This window comes from Melitaea cinxia, chromosome 2 (genome assembly GCF_905220565.1).
Source record: "Melitaea cinxia chromosome 2, ilMelCinx1.1, whole genome shotgun sequence".
Taxonomy (NCBI): domain Eukaryota; kingdom Metazoa; phylum Arthropoda; class Insecta; order Lepidoptera; family Nymphalidae; genus Melitaea; species Melitaea cinxia.
This window is the reverse complement of record NC_059395.1, coordinates 12,789,763-12,811,887: the sequence shown is the minus strand read 5'-3', so window position 1 is coordinate 12,811,887 and position 22,125 is coordinate 12,789,763. Positions and strand designations below refer to the sequence as shown.

Below are 22,125 nucleotides of genomic sequence, written 5' to 3'. Positions count from 1 at the left end.
TTTCAGATCATAAAATTTTTAGTGATTGTACGATTAGCCAATAAATAATATCTTTAAAAGCATTAGTTTTAAAAATCTCAGGGTGGGTTGCTCGGTTCATTTAAAGTTCACAATCAGAAATGACAGAATCTGTTGCGTAAGTTACGGTTCGTTAATTTTTCACTATAACAACCGCGTTAAATTTCTAAATGACTGATGACATTTTGTAAATTATTGTACTAAGGCTTAAGGGCTTATTTCATCAGTTGTGGATAACACTATTTGACGTATGACGGTATCCAACAGATAAGTTTGACATGTTATTCTTTCTTCACATCGAATTCCACTATACGAACAGCAAATTTTTATTCGCAAGTTAAATCTTAAATTACAGTTTATTGAGACTAGATGAAGATTACGGAAAATCCGTAAGTTGGGCGCGAACTTGGGAAGACCCATGTCCAGCAGTGGACTATGATAGGATGAAGTAATAAGAAGAAACAGTTTCTAATGGCCTATTGATATTCTATCTCCTGCTATTAAAATCTATTCGTAACTAATTTGCAGGATTAACTTCCACAACCAGTTAAACCGGCCTCGAATATACATTACTTTTGCTTTGTAAGATATTTATTTAAATCAAGCTTTTTTTGTAATTTGATATATTTCATGTTATTTAATAGAATAGTAAAAAATAATTTGGGATACCGTTTAAAATACACAAACAACAAATGGAATGGCCTCGATGTGATCTATAAAACACGGGAACGAATCTGGGTCAATGTGGACAATTTGTAAAAAAAAAAGTTTAGACTCCAGTTTGGGGATATATATAACTGTTGTAATATGTTGGTCCAAGCTATAAATATGCATCATACATTTAACAAAAGCATTACATACATTTAGCAAAATTATACGATCACTAGCTTTTCGCTGTTTCATCCGAGTAGTTTCCGATCCAGTGGGAATGTCGGGATAAAAAGTAGCCTGTGTTATTCTGGATCTCCAGGTATCTACGTACGAAGGGCTATGAAAATTGGCCCAGTAGTTTTTGTGTGAAAATAACAAACATGTATTATCACAAACTTTTTCATTTATAGTATTCAAAAGTTAGTAAATAGAAATCAGCCTTCGTACTGATATTGAGGGTTCATGAAGAGTCAAGAGTTAATGTATAAAACTATATACAATTCGAACATTTCACTATCTTCACCTATATTTCGAATAACATCTTCTTGACGGAAAAATGATTGATTATAATATAATAAAAGACAATAACTGCGCTCTAATAACGAAAAATTAAAAGTCTTATTAAGCTAAGCATAAAGATCAAAATATTCTTTAAATGGTATGAAATCGACTTAGACTAACTGCGTTTAAGGCGTTTGGATATTCACACGGTATAATAGTCTATAGGATAAAATTTTATAACTCTACAACAAACTTAGAACCTAAGGTGCGGCTTATTCTTCATCATGTGCCTGGAACAAAAAAAAATGTTTAATCTTTAAAATGTTATACAATTAACGGCAGATAAATAAATAATTCAAATTAAGATTGTTGATGTTTCATTTGTTCTTATAGTATTTTTGTTTACAACTAGAAAGAAAAGAAATATAGGAAAAATCTGCACAAAAACAATTCTATTAGAAGCAATAGCAATTGTCAACATAGTAATCTAAAATGCATCAAATCATTACAGTGACAAACAATATTGTCGATCCAAAACTTATACAATTTATAAACGTAGTTTTTTTTTCAGACAGAATGATGTTTTGGGGGTGCGTGAGAAACATGGTGTTGAGTCCCTCGTCCGCCACACAAAAGGGAGGATCCTCCAACCAGACGGATGTTGTGTCTCGTGGACTAACGCCCCTAACGGTGGTTGTCGGGATTTAGTATATATACTCAATCACTTTGATAACTTTGATAGCGCGATGTAGGATACATCAATTTTCTCTAGTTTGTATGGCGCGCGATAGATGTCGCTATACAATGTTATTTTTTAAGGCGACTTAAGGTCGAATTTTTTGACCTCATAACTTATTGCTGGGTGTACCGATTTTACTGATTCATTCTTAATCATGAGCTCGCCAAGCTACTAAAATTTGGTCGAGATGTTACGAGTATTTCAAAGCTTATTTTATTCCAAATCCATAATAATAGAAGTGTATCAACAAACGATGATATTCCATGTTCTTCTACTCAACCAAAACCTAACACAAGGCACACTTCGCCAACAAACACGTTAACATATAATACTAAGTCAACATGCACATCTTCTAATAACACTCAGACATCACATATGTCAACACAGACTGAATTTGTTACTATAATGATGGATAACGACATTGATACGGTATTAGACAATAACCTAGGTACGAACACTCAAATAGAAGAAATTTGTGATAAATTCAGAACACAATTTTCAGGAATAGACCCACTAGTCCGACCAAAATTACGTAAACTTAGATACAGTTGTCACCTATTTCAGCTAGTACATTAATCATGACATCCTGTTCCGCTTTATTTCCGACGACACAAAACTAGCCGACATACATACAATAGTGTATTGCGTAGCCTTAGTTATCTCCGAAGAACTTAACTATAAGATCACAGAAAATATTAGAAGCACAAGGCCCAAAGACTGTAATAAACCACCATGGCAAATAAGATTAGAAAAGGTCATAGAAAAACACAGAGCAGACTGTGGACGACTCACACAGTGCATAAATAACAATATATCCCGTAAAATCATTAAGCATGTTAAAACAAAATTTGAAACAAGAAACACACACACTAAAGACGAAAATAGAAATACAAAACCGGAAGTTTTTAGACACTTTAAAACAAAAATTAGCACTAAAAGTTCACAGACTTAAAAGATACAAAAAGGCACGGCAAAGGAATAATATAATTGTGTTTGCAGACAAACGAAAAAAAACCGACTTCAATTACATCGACAAGTAATACAACGTAGACGACGAAAAAATAGTCAAGTAACTACGCGTTATCAAAGATTACTCAAAAAGTAGTTATCAGACCTCGATAGAATTTAAATGTGACTACATGCCCAACAAACATTTTTGTCATATAATCAAACAATTATATGACTTTGAGTCTTATTAAAGTTATATTACAGTATTTTTTTAACTCTACGTCATGTTATGGTGCATTATGTGTCCAAATAGACGTATAGATTTTTTGTCGTATAACATTGTCGTATAGACGTTATTTCGACATTTCTTTACAATCGTCATATAATAGCGTCTATGAAGACATCTATAAAACTTACATATACAACTTTTCGTCGTGTAAACGTTTTCGTAGTGTAAACGTCATAATACTATTAATTTTGTCATATAATTACCTTTTAAACATCTGCTAAACGAATAGTAATTGTTTACACGTAGTACTTGTAACCATTATATATAAGTCGAATAAGTGTACTAGTGTAACTTGTATACATCCTAAAGTATTACAAAAATGATAATGACCACGGCCATTTCAAATGTGCGCATATCATTTCGATGAAGTCCATCTTCGATAAAAACCTATCAACATCCACATAAATATGGATCATAATTGTGGGGTATATCTAAAAAAAGGTATTATTCAGACTTAACTAAGTTATATGTCTCGTAAATTCTTCTGTTCAGAAAATATAAATTATTTGAAATAAGTTAGCTAGGCGTTTTATTATTTTATTATTGATCCCTAAATCAACTGTCATGGCGTACACATTTACAATATGTACGCAGTATATACGTCGGGAAGTTATATAGTTGTCATATAACGCAGTCACTTAATAAATTATTAATAAAAATATACGAAAACATTAAAATTTTAAAAGCGCATGAAAAATTTGTTACAAAGTTACCTCACATTAATCAGTAAATTTGATTGCACAATGGTTTGTAACTGATGAAATGGTTTTATCACCTCAACAAAGTAAAAAATACAATATTTTAACTCAGCTGTCAAAAAAACTGCCAAATTCAATTAGTGTGTGTTATGTTTATAATCTGTTACAATTTTTCATTCGTTCAATATAAAAGTATCATCTTTAAATGACAATAATACAACGAATACGTTAGATAAACGTCATATTGTGTGCCATTACTTGACACGAAGTCGAATACACGCCGCGACAGCTATCATTACATGACATGTAGTCAAATCGCCAACGTGTATATGACTCCTATGCGACTATATAGGTATTTATATGACTGTTACACGAAACTCTTAGCGCCTTAAGTTGAATAAAATGGGCCCTAATGCCGTCGAGTAAACGTTCTAATGTCGTTTATACGATTATACTAAATAACATTAAGTTGTCACCAAAACGTCTACTCAACGTCGTAAATGTTTGTTGGGTGATGAACATCAGCTTGTCATTAAATTAAAAATTATCAAAATCGGTACACCCAGTAAAAAGTTATTGCGGATTTTCGAGAGTTTCCCTCGATTTCTCTGGGATCCTATTATCAGATCCTGGTTTCCTTATCATAGTACTAAACTAGGGATATCCCCTTTCTAACAAAAAAAAAAAAAAAGAATTATTCAAATCGATATATCCAGTAGAAAGGTATGCAGTATAATACAACGTAGGTCGACGAAAAAAGCGTCAAGTAAAAACGCATTATTAGATATAACTCGAAAAGTAGTTGTTAGATCTCAAATAAATTTAAATGGGACCAATTGACACACACCACCTTTCGATTAAAAAAAAAATTGTCGAAATCGGTCCACCCGGTCAAAAGTTCTGATGTAACATACATAAAAAAACAGTCGAATTGAGAACCTCCTCCTTTTTTGGAAGTCGGTTAAAAGGTAAGTCGGTGATAACATAATGTTTAGCGCAAATGAAAAACTTTCTACAGAAACTTACACAATACAAAAATAGATACAGTAAACAGTCCTCTTAAGCCCACACAAAAACAACTGGAAACTTTTTGGTTAGGCATCTGGGAACAAATAGTACATCCCAATGATAAAGCCGATTGGATAATTGAAGAAGAAAATAAATGGAATTCAATAGAAGAAATGAAATTCACAGAAATAACTGAGACAGACATAAATAACATTACAGGCAGATTGCATAACTGGAAATCACCAGGAATAGATAAAATTCATAACTTTTGGTTCAAAAAATTATTTTCTTTACATAAGATCATTGCTAAAAATTTTACAGATATCATTATTGGTAAACAGAAAATTCCAGATTTCATTGCTACTGAAATAGCCTATATGCTCCCAAAATCACAGATTTCTCCACACCTTGACAATACAGACCTACCAACTATATATAAAATCTTAACATCAGCAATAACAACAAAAATCAATAAACATGTTGAAAAATACAATATAATAGCGGAAGAACAAAAAGGATGCAGGCGAGGCCACATGGGATGTAAGGCACAGTTAATAATTGATTCTACTATTCACAAACATGCGACTTCAAAAAATAGAAACCTACATAGCACATATATAGATTATAAAAAAGCTGTCGATAGTATTCCACATTCTTGTCTGATTAAAATATTACAAATATACAAAATAAACCCGAAAATAATTAACTTCTTAACGCGATATTATGTCTAGATGGAAAACCACACTTTATCTGACCGCGAATCGAACCAACATTACAACCAGAGAAATAATCATTAGGAAGGGCATCTATCAAGGCGATTCCTTGAGTAATCTATGGTTTTGCCTCGTCTTAAACCCCCTGTCACATTTGCTGCGTGGTTGTCGGGCCGGATATTGCCTCAAATACGATATACAAGATACAATAGTCTCTCATCTCATATATATGGAAGATATTAAGTTATATGGAAAGACAGAAATGGAAATGCAAAAATTAATAGATATTACAGCACAATTTAGCAAAGACATTAATATGGAATTTGGTTTGGATAAATGTAGAACATTTCACATAAAATGAGGCAAGATACGGCCGGGCCATTATGTAGTTAATGATACCGATATAATTACAGCCATGGAACCCACCGATTTGTATAAATACTTAGGATATAAACAACTTAAAGGATTAGATCACACAGAAATCAAAAACACTTTAACAATAGAATTTAAAAAACGAATTAATGCTCTTTGTAAAACTAAATTAATAGGTAAACATCGCATTAAGTTCATAAATACATACGCTATCCCAATTCTTACATAATCCTTTGGTATAATAAAATGGACGAAAACAGACATAGAACAAATAAAGCGGACGATACGCACCACACTCACTAAGCACAATAATCTACACGCAAAATCTGCAATAGAAAGACCATCAAAAGCGAATATGGAGGAAGGGGCCTTATTGATTTGAATCATCTCTGTCAAAAACAAGTCGGCAATTTAAAAGTTTTTTTCCTCTTAAAATCACAGACCAGCGAAATACATAAAGCCATAGTTCAAAATGATTTTAACTATACTCCACTAAATTTACACGAAGACATAAGCCCTCGAAATACCCAAAGTAACGCTCCTCAAATACAAAAATTAGATAGCTGGAAGCGAAAGGTATTACACGGCCGCCATCCTCACGATCTAGAACAACACCACATAAACACCGCCGCCTCAAACAAATGGCTTAAAATAGGAAACCTATTCCCAGAGACCGAAGGATTTATAATAGCGATACAGGACCAAATAGTCAACACTAAAAACTACAGAAAATTCATAATCAAAGACCCCTCAATACCAAACGATAAATGCCGCAAATGCCACGTTCAACCAGAGACCATCCAACACATTACCGGGGCATGTACAACACTCACACAAACAGATAACACGCATAGATATAACCAAGTAGTCAACATCATTAACCAAAAGTTGGCACTCAAACACAAACTCATACAGAACACAAGCACACCTTATTACAAATATAAGCCCCTAACAGTCTTAGAAAAGGATACACATAAGCTCTATCTTGATCGCGCAATACTTACAGACAGAACCATCCACTACAATAGACCGGATATAACGCTCCAAGAGAAATTAAATAAAATAACCTACCTGATAGATATTGCTGTTCCCAACACTCATGACCTACAAAGAACAATTTCTGAAAAAATCAACAAATATACTGAACTACTACTGAAAGGATGATGTAACTAGAATTTGGAACCAAAATAAAGTATACATAATCCCAATAGCTCTTTCCACCATAGGTGTCATCCCAAACCATTCGTTACATAGTCTCAAACTACTAGAATTACATAAATACATGTCGAATCGTAAGAAAGTGCTTGCAAATTGACGAACACGAAATTCCACACAACATATAATTTTAGCACACCACACGCTGCATTTACTTGGTTTTGACTCGTAAATGCAGAAAAACTAGCCAGACTGAGAAAAATTACCGAAAATAATGATAATGATTTATTTTCCATCACGGTCATGTTGATACAATGAAACTTTATCTTATTAATGATATAATTACAGTACAAAGTTTGACAACAAGATTAGCGAAACACTGGTGCTCAAAAAATGGTATAAAATACCTGTACTATAAGTCACCAGGTCCCCCAAAGTTAGGAAAACAGGACCATGTACACAACTAGTTCAAATAGAGACGGGCCTCGTAGATGATGGTATATATAAGCTTATTTACAAATCTATACAAAGACCCAAAAGGTCCACAAGAAAATGGACGTAAAAAGAGAAAAAAAAAAAAAATACATACAAACAATTATATACCTAGAGCCAGCTGCTTAATGAACAAGAAGGTTTTCAGTATCATTATATGTGAAAGATTTGAGCCAGTTGGTAATGGTGAATTTACATTTCAGTCTTGGAAAGTGATAAATGGGTACACAGGAGTTAACCCTGTTATACAGAAAGTTCGCCAAGTAAATAGTACTGTCTCCGAGCTAGAGCAGTTGAAACCCTGACAAAGGGGCATACTTTGTTTTTACGTCTATTATATTGTTTAATTTTAGGGTCGTATGAGAACTGAGAATGCTTTTTTTAACAAAATATGAGTTATAAAAAAAATCTCACAGGTAAGACATCCCAGGATTTATAAAGATCGTCGGTCGGATATCTAAGAGGAAGTGAAGCTGCTGTTTTAAGGATTGCTCGCTGGGTTCTCTCTACACCAATAAGGGCTGATTTACACGAACCACCCTACACAGTGATGCAGAATGTTATGAGGGATTGGCAGAGCGCATAGTAGACAATTTTGACAGTCTTCCGATCAGCTACATGTCTAAAGCATTGGAAAATGTATATGAGTTTCCTCAGTTTAGCCACAAGAGATAAAATATGAGGCTTGAAGGTGAACACACAGTCAATAATGACCCCCAATATCTGATACGGTCCACTCTTTCAAGGACCGGACAAACAGAACTGCTATATGAAGCGGAGTTGCAAACATGAGCTCGAATTGTGCCAAAAGATGGTAAGCCTTTTTTTAGTGGCGGAGAAAGCTAGATACTTAGTCTTAGTTGCATATAACGTCAGGATGTTATTTTTTAACCATGCCGATACACTGTCAAATCCACGCTGTGCAGCATTATACACATCTTCCCACGTACTGCCGTCAAACGGTAAAGCAGTATCATCTGCGAAGGAAATTATTTTTCCTTGTGGGATCTTCATTCGACAAAGTTCGTTTATGTACACTAGAAACAATGTAGGACCAAGAATGCTATCCCGAGGTACCCCATATGAAATGTGTACAATGTCACTGGTTGTTTGAGCTATCCTGACTTTTTGCCTTCGGTTTTGCAGGTAGTTTCTAAAAAGCAGAAGAGATAAGGCTCTCACACCAACTTCCTCCAACATGTAAATTAGTTTAGAGACAGCAACCGTGCCAAAAGCCTTGGCAAGATCTAGGAAAATTACGAGAAGTTTCCGTTTATTCTCAATACCAGACATTAATGTGTTCGTCATCTCGATCACTGCGTCCTCCGTTGATCTACCAGCACGAAATCCAAATTGTGAATCAGATAAAATATGGTTAGACTCAAGAAAAGAAACTAACCTTTTATGCATAAGTTTCTCTAAAATTTTGGAAAGAACTGGAAGAATCGAAATGGGCCTATAGTTACTGACGCTGGACTCATCACCTCCCTTGTGGGTTGGCTTGACAGTAGACATTTTAAATTGCTCAGTAAAGCAACCAGTGCTTAATTCAACATTACAAAGATGGGTGATGGGTGCATCGAGCAAATTACAATTACGCTTAATAAGCCAAACGGGGATGTTATCAACTCCAGCGGCAGTCTCATCTTTCAGAGACATGATAATGACCTTTATCTCTTCAGGATCAGTGGGCCAAAGCAAAAGAGAGTTGGGAGGTCGGGGGAAATCCTGTTTCCTTTGAGCAGGTGCGACACACGGCTGAATGAGTTTCTCAGCCAATGACTGTCCGATTTAGCAAAAATATTTATTGACAGAATTAGCATTAGCAACAGGATAATCACCACAAAGTAGGTTCGTAGATTTGTCCACCCTATTGCAAGTATAAGTAATGTTTCTTACTGTTTTCCAAAGTTTTTTTTTTAATCAGAACCAGCTTCATGAATCAGGGATCTTTCATATTGCCTTTTGAGTTTGTGAAGTAGGTCGGTACAGTAGTTCCTATATCGCTTATATGTGTACTTTAACTTTAAATTATCGTTATTAGGAGCCAGTTTAACTTTTTTATTTAGTCTATCGCGGTTTTTTAAGCAGCGTAACAGATCAGGTGTGACCCATGATTTTGCTATTCTTTTTCTCTTTGGCGCAATGACCTCTCTTGTGTTGGAATTCAGAGTATTCTGCTAAACATTAACTATAAATTTTGTAATATCATTAGCAATATTCATAGTGAATACGGAACTTAATTCAACGTTATTTAAGTAATCACTAGCACCACCTCGATCAACGATCCTTCTGCTATATGGACCACAGTTATAGTTCTGGGACTTAATATTAGCGCTCAAGGCGACACTCTCATGATCAGTTATATCAGATTCGATAATAAAACAGTATGATAGTTCTTTAGTTTTAATCATGGCATGATCCAAGCAAGTTCGACCATGGGTAGGTATATTATGGGCGACTAAATAAGCATATACAATAACGGAACAAGAAACAAATAAATATATAAATATGAAATATACAAATGAATGTTTGTCTGTACATCTTTTATAGAATCGTAAACTATGCATTTGATCATGTCATGATCTTCAGCAAAGTTTTGTGCATGAACCCACAAAGGTTTCTGAGTTGGTATGACCAAAAAAAAGTAAGTACACTACGAACAAGTTAAACTACGAACTTTATTACAGCAGTCACATTAATAACTCATATTTTGTAAAAAAAAAAAAAATAGATTAACAACTATGTTTGAATATAGACAGCGAATATTTTGTACACAATATGAGTAAAGGGTTGATACAGTAATTATTGAACCCAAACGAGCGATTTAAATTTTTCTACAACAATATGTTATAAGTATTCACTTCTAGGTAACGCATTACATTGCAACAAGTTAAAAGCGTCCAACAGTGAACAAACACTGCTGTCTTACAAGGATTAAAAATTAAATGCTGTTTTATTAATATAGTTGGTATTATTTTAAAACCTGTACCATTACCCTAGTATGTCTCCCTTCTTCTTAAGATTTACAGATAATCAATAATAAGAATAATCATAAATAAGATTTTTATAGTGGTCCACAATAAATGATGATTTAAAATATAATCAAAAAACAAGGAACAAAAATATTATAATCGATAAGAATTCCAGACCCCTGTAGTCTCGCGACCCATGGATGAAAAAACAGTTATTCGTAGGTTTATATCATCATGAGATAGTAATATATATTAGTCGGTCCCCGATTCGGGGTGCGTATTAGTCTATACAGTGCGCGCTTGTGTTTGTACCTGTGTGCGTGTGTGTGTGCGTGTGAGCGTGTGTGTGCGTGTGCGTGTGTGTGCGTGTGTGTGTGTGTGTGTGTTTGTGCGTATCGCGTAGGCGCTTGGTGCGGCTGAGGTTGAGCACGGTTACCGCCCAGCGCGCCTCGTTCGCTGTCTACACGGTGTGTACTGTGTACGTACTTGTCGAGCGTCTCCCAGAAGCCAAGCAGCACGGCGCGGTCGAGGTGGCGCTTGGTGCGGCTGAGGTTGAGCACGGTCACCGCCCAGCGCGCAACATTCGCATCCAGTTTCATCTCATCGTACTTCAGGTGGAACGCGCAGACTGGAACAAACGGAAAACATTATCATAATTGTTTAAGTAATTTTAAATTATTAATTCAAATTTTATTGCAATTATTTAAAAAACGATTAGTATGCAACTAGCTTTAGTGTAGTGTGAATCACATGAAGACGTAAAAATACCCACGCAATATTAGTCTGAGACTTTGGACTCAGGTTCAAGTTTTATGTATTATATATTTAAACTAGCTGTGCCCGCGACTTTAGCCGCGTGGAATTTCACAAAAAAGTTATTGTTCAGTTCGCAGAGGTATAAAATAAATAAATTTCTAAAATAAAAGAAGCCTAAGTTACTCCTTACTACATCAGCTATCTGCCAGTGAAAGTCACGTCAAAATCGGTCCAGCCGTTTCAGAGATTAGCCGAAATAAACAACAGAAAGAAAGAAAGAAAGACAGACAGACAGACAGACAGACAGACAAAATTGTAAAAAAATGTTATTTTGGTATATTTACGGTGTATACATCCATATACATTTAATAAAAAGCGATTATTTTAATATTACAAACAGACACTCCAATTTTATTTATTTGTACATAGATAAATGCAATAATAAAATTTTAGAGGTCAACTTGGCTTTACGAATTGTGTTTGCAATTTGCATATTATCAATTTTTTTGATAAAAAAATCTACGATTAATTTTAGAAAACAATGTCATATTAATTTTTTTATAAAAGTCAATATTATTAGTTTTTAGTTATATCATCATCATTTCAGCCTATCACAGTTCACTACTGGACATAGTTTGGCGTGAACTTATGTGTTTTGCCCATAGTTACCACGCTGCAGATGCGGGTTGGTGACAGCAGGGCTGGCTTTGTGGCATCGAAGGCGCTGCTGCCCGTCTACAGCCTGTGTATTTCAAAGCTACCAGTTGGATGGTTATCCCACCATCGGTCGGCTTTTTAAGTTCCAAGGTGGTAGTGGTACTGTGTTATCCCTTAGTCACCTCTTACGACACCCACGGGAAAAGAGGGGTTGGCTATATTCCTTACTATCGTAGCCACACAGCGAAGATCGAGATTTTTTTAATATCCAGCTTTAATTTGATATTTTAAATGTGGTACAGAGTATTTAAAATGCTGTGCAGTTGAAAGATTTCTAAGAGTAGTATGAAAGGTCACTTACTGTTAGCGAAGATTTGTACTGGGTTTCCATCCCATGGCCAACCTTTAAATTGCCATGCTGGTCCTTGGACGAAAACAGCAACAACTCGATCCCATTCAGCAGCTGACAATCTTCCTGGATTATCTACCACTCGATAAGGTACCTATAAAGTAAGATATATAAAAAAAAAAAAAAAATACTTTTGATATGTTTATAACATAAAATTTCTTTCTAGATGTAATATTTAAGAAGCATTGAAAGAAATGGATTCCCACAAACCGTTATTGTAGTTGCATTATTAGGCACATGGTCCCCAGTGGGACCTTTTCTTCTTTGTAATAATACTTCGTTTTCACGAACTGCTCCTTCTGCTTTTTTCTGCTCCACCGGTACAAATCTGTTGAAGAATAATCACTAAATTTAATCTCTGCACTTAGTTACTATACTATTCAGACTTCTTAACATATAAGCGTCATTTCATTTTAGTGATGACTAAAAAAATATAAGTGAAACGTTTCATACGTCATGTTATTAAAGTAAAAATTACTGAAAGTAAAGTAACTGGGTTGAATTTTATTTTTAACATTTTACATTACCCTTTGAAACTAATAAAGAATTATTTATAACGATTTATATATTTATTCATTTTTATATTATACTATATAGTTGGTTCAGAATTATAGAGAATATATATTTTGCCATGTCACTGGAGATAGCTTGGTAAATACACACTAGTTAATCATTACGCATATACCACAAGGATGGCAAACAAGGTTATGGGCCTACCTGATGATAAGCCGATACCCCAACCTAGATGCTTGTAACACCAGAATCGCAAGCGCATTGGCGACCCTGTCTCCGACCCACTATAGGAGCTTGGCTACCACTCACCACACGAACTCGAAGGGCATTTTATTTACCTACGGTCAATAATATAAATGAGCTACGTGCAAGCAGTATTTCTTAGCCATGGTCTTCTGTAAGGTCGAGTTAGTTCCCCAGTCGAACCGATCTAAGGTTTGACCAAGATATTCCCTGCTGTGCTGTGTTGTAAATAAAATATTAAAGTACAGGATAATGAGTGAGTGTTCACTTGAGTTCCTGCAGCATGTCCTTGACGTTGTACATGGTGATGAGCGAGGTGGCGGCGGCGGGGATGATGATGATGGGCGTGCGCGAGGGCCGCTTGGCGCCCACCGGCGCGCGCGCCGCCGCCGCCGGCAGCAGCTGCCGCGCCGGCGTGCTCGCTGCCGGCCCGTTCTCTGAACACATTCAATTCATATATTTATCGGAGGTAGTCATAAGGACGGAAATACGGAAATCACAAGGAAATTCTGCGTTAAGGCTAGCGGTACTGTCACGCAATTAAGGTGAGTAGACGTTGACACGTCGGACGAATGAGAAGAAATTTGTGAAAATCATTAAATGAAGATTATGGCGTTTACGACGTAGTTTCAATGCTCGATTATCCCACTCTTCGCCCACGTGATGTATGACGATAGTTAAAACATTTCTGTTTTCGATATATTTATATCGCCATAAAGTGTACACGCACTTAACGAATGTCACAAAAATATCTTCATTCTCAAAAAAACTAACAAAGATACAGAACAGTAAAGTCAAGACAGCAAACACAAGAATCAATTTGAATTTTGCTACATCTAAACATTACAAACTTAGGTATTGTATGTACCCAGTGTTATCCAGCAACCTTAAGAGCCATTTCACAATTTTTCGCTCTGTAAGTTTAGGTACATTTGGTCGTATCGCGCGAGTCGTACGAGCCGCGCGATCTTTGTGCTACTTTTTCTAATGTATAATAAAAATTCATAAATATGGTATAAAATGTTTTTTACATAATTAATTTGTTAAAATTTCAAGTATTCTATATAACAACAGCCAATAAATTTAAATTTAAAATAAAAAATCAATTTGAAGAAACAATTTTTTTAGATTGATTAGTTTTTTTGAATTAACGTATGAATCTAATATTTACAATATAAATAAAATAGCATTTTATTATGCCCCAGAAAATCTGAGTGTGAACGTGAGTTGCATAGTTTTGGATGCAAGTAGACCATCAAATTTTGCCGGTTTTTTTATAAACTCAATGACACCGACAAACATATTAATTAACAAATAACAAGACAAACAGATTTAAATGCGTATTTGTATTGATAATGTGAAGAAAAAAAATTAAATTATACATTTGTTTACAGAAATAATCATTTTATTATTTTACAGTAATTTTCGCATATTTCTTTATTTTTATGAAAGTATCAAATACGGTTTATCACACTATAACAACAGTCGCTTGGCGCGTGTGAGCGAAAGAGACGGCTGCGCAGAATTTGGCGTGGATCTCACCTCTAAAGGCGGGCATTGACGATCAGTTTTTCGCGTCAGTTTAGCTGATCAGTTTTTCGCGCTCTCCAACATTTGATCGTGAGTGTAAAACCATCGCTCCAGTTTTAACTGCCGCGACGCGCCACGAAAATCCAATCCAGCGCGTCAAGCCGAACTGCCCGTGTGTGTATCGTCCAATCGTTGTTCCAACCAATCGCGTCATTTTGCTCGTAGCATCCGCGGTGATTGAGAGTGCACTAGTATAGTTTTTATTTTTAAAATGTCGGCGTCGGTGTTCCCTAGACGTGTCATAATTTACAGTGTGACAAAATTTATTAAAAATATAAAAATTCAGAATATTTGTGGAAAACAGACGTAAATTATAAAATTAAACAGCATCGACAAAAAGTTTTATGTTACACACCTACTATTTTTATTTTTTATTTTTTTATATTTATAACATACACACGGTCGTCTCTTCCTACAGTAAGCAAGTAGTGCTTGTGCTATAGGTAACTGCTGGCTGATATAGATATATTTTTTTAAATAAATATATAGAAATACACGACACGACAGTCAAATATAAATCCACCTTAAGAAAAATATCGCTTTTAAAATTGTACTTATTTGGAAAATATTTGTAATTTTAAATTTTTTTTAGGATTAACGGAGATACAAAAGGAAAAAAAAAATTGCATTATGTATCAACATAATATTTTTTATACAGTTTTAAGGAAGAGGTTATAGAAAAATAGTACTTCAAAGTATACATTTCGACCGTTTACCCAGGGAGGCGGCTCATGAAAAGGTTAATAATTTTGTACACACAATATAAATCATAATTCTCATCTATTATCTTACTACAACAAAGGTTGCTCTATTATATTTCAAAAATATAAATTACATTTTTGCCACCAATACTGAGATTAACGACGTCAAAATATTACAATATCGCGGATTGTTACCGATTTTTGTAAAATGGCTCTTAACTTAGTTACATATAAAATTCACATGCCAAACTATTTAAAAATTAGCACGATACTAAAAAAATTATCCTGAAAGTACCTTACGATTAAATAAATAAATAAATATCTACACAGTACACACACGGTCGTCGGTTCCTACAGTAAGCAACTAAATGCTTGGGTTATAGGTATAGTTGCCAATTACTTTATAATAACGTAACCTACTTTATTTTTGGTAAATAGACTTTATACTTTTGCATACAAATAAAGTATATGAAAATACTTTATTTTCAACCTTTACTGTGATGCGTGAAACAAAATACTCATTATGGGTACTTAAATATTTAACGGTACACAGTATTATTTTTCTTTTTGGAATATTTTTTCATATATTTGATCCAATAATAATATATAATACTTGTACTATTTGAATGTGTGTAAAAGTTAAGTAATACAACAATTTTCTACATTTTCTTCTGATATACACATAGTAGGTACATCTGTATTACAAAACCTTAAAGTTAAAACGGATGATTTAAAATTACTGAACGAAATATTAGATGTCAGCTGTGGTGTTGTGAATGTGACAGAACAGGTGACATTCTGACATTTGTTACAGATGTCACTACTGACTATCGACGATATTGTACAAAAATTGACCGTTGGCTTTGTTAATGTAGTTAAGAAATCAATGGTTGGAAAAATGGTTTGATTTTAGCGAAGATAACTGGCTTTCAATATTTCCTAACGTGTCTTTAAAAAAGGAGGTTAAATTTAAACATTTTGAAATGATAATTACAAAGACCAAATTACAAGACAGATTAAATATTAAGATGGACGATATATGTACAGGTGTCCGGTAATTAATGGATAACCCGCAGGTGCTTGTAGAGGGGCATAGGGCCAACCCAGAAAAAAATAAAAAATAAATCTATCTGCAACAGTCTAGGATTTATTTTAAAAAAAATTTAAGTATGAAATTCGATTCTTTTGTTCAAACTTTTGGGCACTAAGGCTGCAAACTTAACAATAACGAATTGATTTTCTCTGGAAATAACTGTGGATAATGGGCCTTGCTAACGCGTATTACGAAATATTTCTAGCAATAACTGTTTTTTTTTTTTATACTTAAAAATGAAAAATGGTGTATTCGAATTTAGAATAGTTCTACAAGAGTCGGTAATGCCATAACATCCACTTTTTAAGGATAGTTTATTATATCAATTCTAATTTAGAAAACAATGATCACTTATTAATTTAAATACATTTGTCAGCTTAAGAATTTCATGCAAATACTGATAATCTTTTAAATGAATATCTTAGAAAAAATCACAAAAAAAAATTGCATTGAGCGAAATTGAAGAATAGGCCTCTGAGAGTAAAATGCTTTGTAATACCAGTGTTTTTGAAACAAAAAAGACTTACGTTGCATTTGCCTTGGATGGTTCGGCGTTTGTGATCCCCGAACACTTGGAGCAGGTACACTTGGGCCTTCCGTCACTGACTTTAATGTCATACCATGATATGTTCCCATGGTGTCAATTTTGAAACCCTCAGTTTCTGAAAAAAAAAAAACAATTATCATTGAAAATAACTTTTAACCGATTTAAAAAAAGGAGGGGGTTACTCAATTCGACCGAATCAAATATTGATATATATATATTTTTTGTATTCGCTAACTTTATTGTTTATGAACTGATTTTGATGATTCTTTTTTTTGGAAAGGAGATATCCCAAGGTACCATGATAACAAAACAAGGATATGATGCTGGCATCCCAAATGAATTGAGAGGGGAACCTTCGAAAATCATAGTGGCGACTAGTGAGTTTGTTAATTTTTTTCGTCTACCTATGTTGTATTACTTGTATATGTAATTTAAGTCGTTTTTTTTTTTTCGTTTGCGGGCAAACACAATTATGTTCTATTTGAGATATTCAATTATTGCTATATTTTTAGGTTACCTTCTTTTTGTCTAATGAATCTTTCCTGATCATATCTGTTGTACTGAGTTTGCTGAGCAGGTATTACCGTAGGTGGAGGCATAACCACTGGTTGAGGCCGGGGTGCTCCTGGTCTGCCCTCTTCTCTAGCTCTTATACTACCCAGAAGGGCTAAAATACTTTTAGCAAATGTCTGAAACATGTTAACAATAAAACATTATAATACCTCAATTTTAATAGTTGTTAAAAATATGGTTTTATAAGGCTAAACCAATTTCTTTCCATGCAACTGTAAATTATTTACTGCATGTAAGATTACAAATACTTGATTCACCTTTCCATTACTTTGTAATACTGTTGTTCGAGTCCTCCATTGCCTCTCTCGACTTATAATATCTTTAGTGAGATCTACATCATAGTCAAGAATGGCTCTCAGGTCAGAGCCTACAACGCCAAGAGTATCAGAATAATCATTGCTCTTAATGGTAGTCCTTTTCTTAGCTAAACGTTTGGCTTTGATAGCAGCAATTTTTTCAACTGACATAGCTTCCGATAGAGACCTTAAAAATATATTTCAATTTAATATTAAAAAAAATTTCACAAAATGTTTAAATATTCAGTGCATTTTTTAAATCTTTCCTAAAAAAGTATTTCTAACATTATGTAAATTAAAACAATTATCTTTAAGAGAATTACTCACTTGATGTTATCAACTGTAACAGAGGCTTCCTTAGGTGCATCAAGTCGTGCCGCCAGCTGTTCCCGCACTTTTTGTACATGTGTTTCCTCAATGCGAGGTTTTTTAGCAGCAGATTCGCCACTATCATTGTCATGAGTACGTTTAACCTTAAAGTATTAATTCAGACCAATCAATATAGTTACGAGGCTATTTCTATGTTTTCCATGTCAATTGATTTGTTTAGTTTTTACCTGTGTTGATATCTCTAATGGTGCGCTCTTGTCTATTGATGCACAAGTGGCAGTTTCACCATTGAGATAAGCAAGCAATTCTTTACGATCGGGACGACGTACTGGTGGAATATTTGCAGCCTAGAATATAAAATTTAATGAATTTCTATAATGGCTACAAATAACCTACCATTCATATAAAAATACTTACAGCTGCTTGTTTGACATAAACAGGATGAGGCAATTGTATGTTTTTGAGGATAAACAACAAACATTCCAGGGTGTAATACTCTTTTTCAATCCCCTCCTTACCAGATCTGTATGTTTTAAAGCAAAAAGTGTTAGTATTATGGTTGATAACTTCGGATTTAAATAAAAGATTAAACGCACTGTACTCACCCCCACATAAGATAATTAGTCTTCACATTTTTAGGCCAAGAAAACTCGCCAAATATAATTTGGTTATCACGTTCAATTATTTCTTTTTTATTTACATTATACTGGCGAAGTAAACTTAAAGGATCCGCCATGATTACGTCGTTTTTTGTGGGTTAATAAACACTTTACAAACGTACAAAGTAGTTAGGAATATTTAAAAATTACTACACATTTGTTATAAACAACACATAATTCCTTAAACGTGGAACACAGTATAAATATTCACTTTTGCAAATTAAACACTAAATCAATTCTGGCTCCGTGTCAAACATTCCATGTTCAAGTTTCGAGCCGTCAAATGCAGAAAACAACAGATAAAAAATATAACAGACTAACTTAATTTAAATCAATCATACATATTTATAATATAACACTTAAAATTTAGATTAACTATTATTTTCACAAGCAAGGAAGGGAGGTAATAAAAACTATTGTTAAATTTTGTGCGAAGATTTCAATCAAATATCAATTAAAAAAATTAAAAACATAAATTCAAGTCTCTTAACGTAATGCAAATAGTATTCATGAATGTAGTTTTATTCATTTTTATTATTTTAAACAACTTTCAATTGTTATAGAAAACATTTCATCTTGTTAGTAGATAGATTATAATTATCTGTTTGTTAAAAACCATTCATCTATATGCTTCTGCATAAACAAAATTTTGACAGAATAAAAATAAAATATGGTTTCTAATATGGCTGCCGGTCGATCCTTATTTTATTAGCATTTATTTAAACTTAATGAAACTTTCTTAAACTACCTTACTTCTGTTAATATGACAGTAAATTAAAAGAAAAGTTATGATGACTTCGACTCCCAAGTCAGAGAAATGCGGACAAGGTAAGCTATGCACTAGTTTTGTCTCATCTATGAGTAGGTAACATAATCTAATAGTATTTTACTTTGTCTTTTATAAATAGTTACGTTTCTAGACTTGTTTTTGTATTTATTGTTAATCGGTATATACTAAAGCTAAGATGTAAGACAGTTTTTTTGATTAAATATACACAGATACTTCGTATTAGTCAAACTACTTAACTAATTAATGAATGCGTTGTTGGATTTCTAAATACATAACTAAAATTATTTCTCTTGCAGCTACAAGTAAATAAGCAGTATCTTGTTACAAATTTGTTAGTAAAGTTTTATTCCCGCAAATAAACAAAGTTTAATTATGTGAGTTCTATACCTTCAACATTTTATACATATTGAAATAGTCCTGTATTTACTTCGCGTAACATGAATATGAAATTATTTTTATTTATTATAGCATTACAGAACTATAGGTACATAAAGAATGAATTACATTTTTTGAAATGATAACTTATAATTTTAATATTTCTCAAAATCTAATTTAAATGTTTTACTGTTTATATATAAATTGTTGTTATAAATGCAACTTTGTATTAGCCATTATTTAAAAAATTAAATAACGATAATTAACTGTAAAACTATTAAAACTGGTTATATCTTTGAGAAAATAATTCAAATCATCATAAACCAAAAGTATCTTTAGTCAGTAGTTTGTCAACTCTTAGTAATAATAAATGACTATCAGTAAAAAATCCCAGATTGATGCTATTTTTGAAAATTAATAATGAATGAATGGTGGTTGCCTTTTTAATGTGAATGTTTACATTAACACAACAAATCTAAGTTTGAGTATGTTACCTTTGAAGATGAGATACTAGTCTGATTAAAATAGTGTTTGTATGCTTACTTTTTGTGATTAACACGTTGGACGCCATGACGGACACCATATGTCCGACAGCATACTTTCGCCTGGGGCCACACCAATAAATCGAGAATCGTCAAAAAATTGTTAAGGTGTTTTTCTGCAAATATTGTCAGCGAAAACCTCAAAAATAATGGGCGACTGACGGAAACAGTTATTTACCCATTATTTTCCAAGATCTCAAGTGGCAGACACCAGCTATAACATTTTTGGAAACAATTTGTTAAAAAGCCTATAAATTCAAAGTGTTTTCGATTTTTTTTTTTGTGCTATGTGGCCTTATTGCACTGTGAGGCCGCGCGGGTCACTTGCCTTAGTAAAAACAGTCGAAACACTGTCTGTCGGCTCCCTAGAGGCTTCTGAAGTGATCGAGGGCATGCGGACACATGGTGTCCGACACGGCCTCTTGGACCCAATATAATGGCAGTCACATGGTGTCCGTCGCGGCCCACTGGACTAAACATGGTTTTTGGTCTGGCGTTCAACGTGTTAAGATTGGGCAAAGAAAATAAATTGCACCAAAGTTGTAACTCAAAGTAATAATGTAATCAGAATTTAATTTCAACAAACCAAAAGGCATTTATTAGTAGCATGTGTGTAATAATAATAAATTAAAACTCTTATACTATTACATCTGCGATCATTCTTATGTCTTCTGTATTAGTTGGAATGCTATGGAGTAGAGTAGTCATTGATGGGATTTTACTCTTCTTATTTTTGAGGATTTTAACTACCATTAATATCATTTTTATTTATTATGTACATTTAATTTGTATGTTTTTTATTTTAATAATTTTTTTTAATTCTTCCATAAACATTTTTTTATGAGGTTAGAGTGTTCAGACAAAGGAAACTTCCATTGTCTATGTATCTGTAGGGGTAGGTTATTTTATTTACATAGTTAATAAATACAATGTATATAATTATAAAGAAAATGGCATAGCTAGGAGGAGGAATGGATTACTAGTTGCTAATTGCTTCTATTTGTACCATCTTGTTTTGGTTCGAGAGGATAATCCATAAATAGGCTATTTGCTATTAAGTTCTTATTTTATTTAAGATAAATTACGTAAACAAAGATGACAAAAAAACCAGAAAACGATTTGATTTTATTTGCTATTTTCGAAATAAATAAAACTGTTCAACAATAAAACTTTATAAACAGTAAAATTTCAGCATTATGCATGTAAAAAAAATTACTGAAATCTCAAACAGTAATAAAAATATTCAACAGAGATTACAGTTACCAATATAATTTCAACGCTCGTCAAAGTTACGCCGCGGAAGATTTTTGCTTACATGGATAAAACACTAGCACCTACTTCAATGGTTTATGTGGCATCGAGCCTTGCACGGGGGGCACTTCCGATTATGATGAAATGCTAACACAATCAATATGCCCAACATAGTGAAATCGAAGCTGAGGCATGTATCCCATCCCATGCCATCGAGGCAACTATTACGTATTTGTTGTTT

At 33.6% G+C, this 22,125-nt stretch overlaps 1 protein-coding gene and 1 long non-coding RNA gene across 2 annotated transcripts; one reads left to right on the top strand and one right to left on the bottom strand.

The window, feature by feature from the left end:
- Positions 1–786: 786 nt before the first annotated feature.
- Positions 787–19,221, bottom strand: LOC123660629 (parafibromin). The gene is made up of 12 exons (XM_045595688.1): positions 18,873–19,221; positions 18,685–18,790; positions 18,495–18,614; positions 18,265–18,410; positions 17,899–18,124; positions 17,586–17,757; positions 17,049–17,183; positions 13,406–13,574; positions 12,592–12,709; positions 12,334–12,475; positions 11,046–11,187; positions 787–1,460 (listed from the first exon to the last, which is right to left on the bottom strand). Exons 1-12 carry the CDS (start codon positions 19,001–19,003, stop codon positions 1,424–1,426), a joined length of 1,644 nt encoding a protein of 547 aa, XP_045451644.1. The 5' UTR covers positions 19,004–19,221; the 3' UTR covers positions 787–1,423.
- Positions 19,222–19,583: 362 nt separating this feature from the next.
- On the top strand, positions 19,584–20,089 carry LOC123661372. Its single transcript, XR_006744332.1, has 2 exons — positions 19,584–19,754; positions 20,013–20,089. It is a non-coding gene; the product is annotated as an uncharacterized LOC123661372 (long non-coding RNA).
- Positions 20,090–22,125: the final 2,036 nt, after the last annotated feature.

Bases quoted from the DNA above. Each gene is read 5' to 3' on its own strand.
- LOC123660629 (XM_045595688.1), bottom strand. From the start codon at position 19,003: ATGGCGGATCCTTTAAGTTTACTTCGCCAGTATAATGTAAATAAAAAA. The intron at 18,791-18,872 runs GTGAGTACAGTG...TAAAACATACAG, and splicing joins ACTAATTATCTTATGTGGGG to ATCTGGTAAGGAGGGGATTG. The intron at 17,758-17,898 runs GTGAATCAAGTA...AACATGTTTCAG, and splicing joins TATTACAAAGTAATGGAAAG to ACATTTGCTAAAAGTATTTT.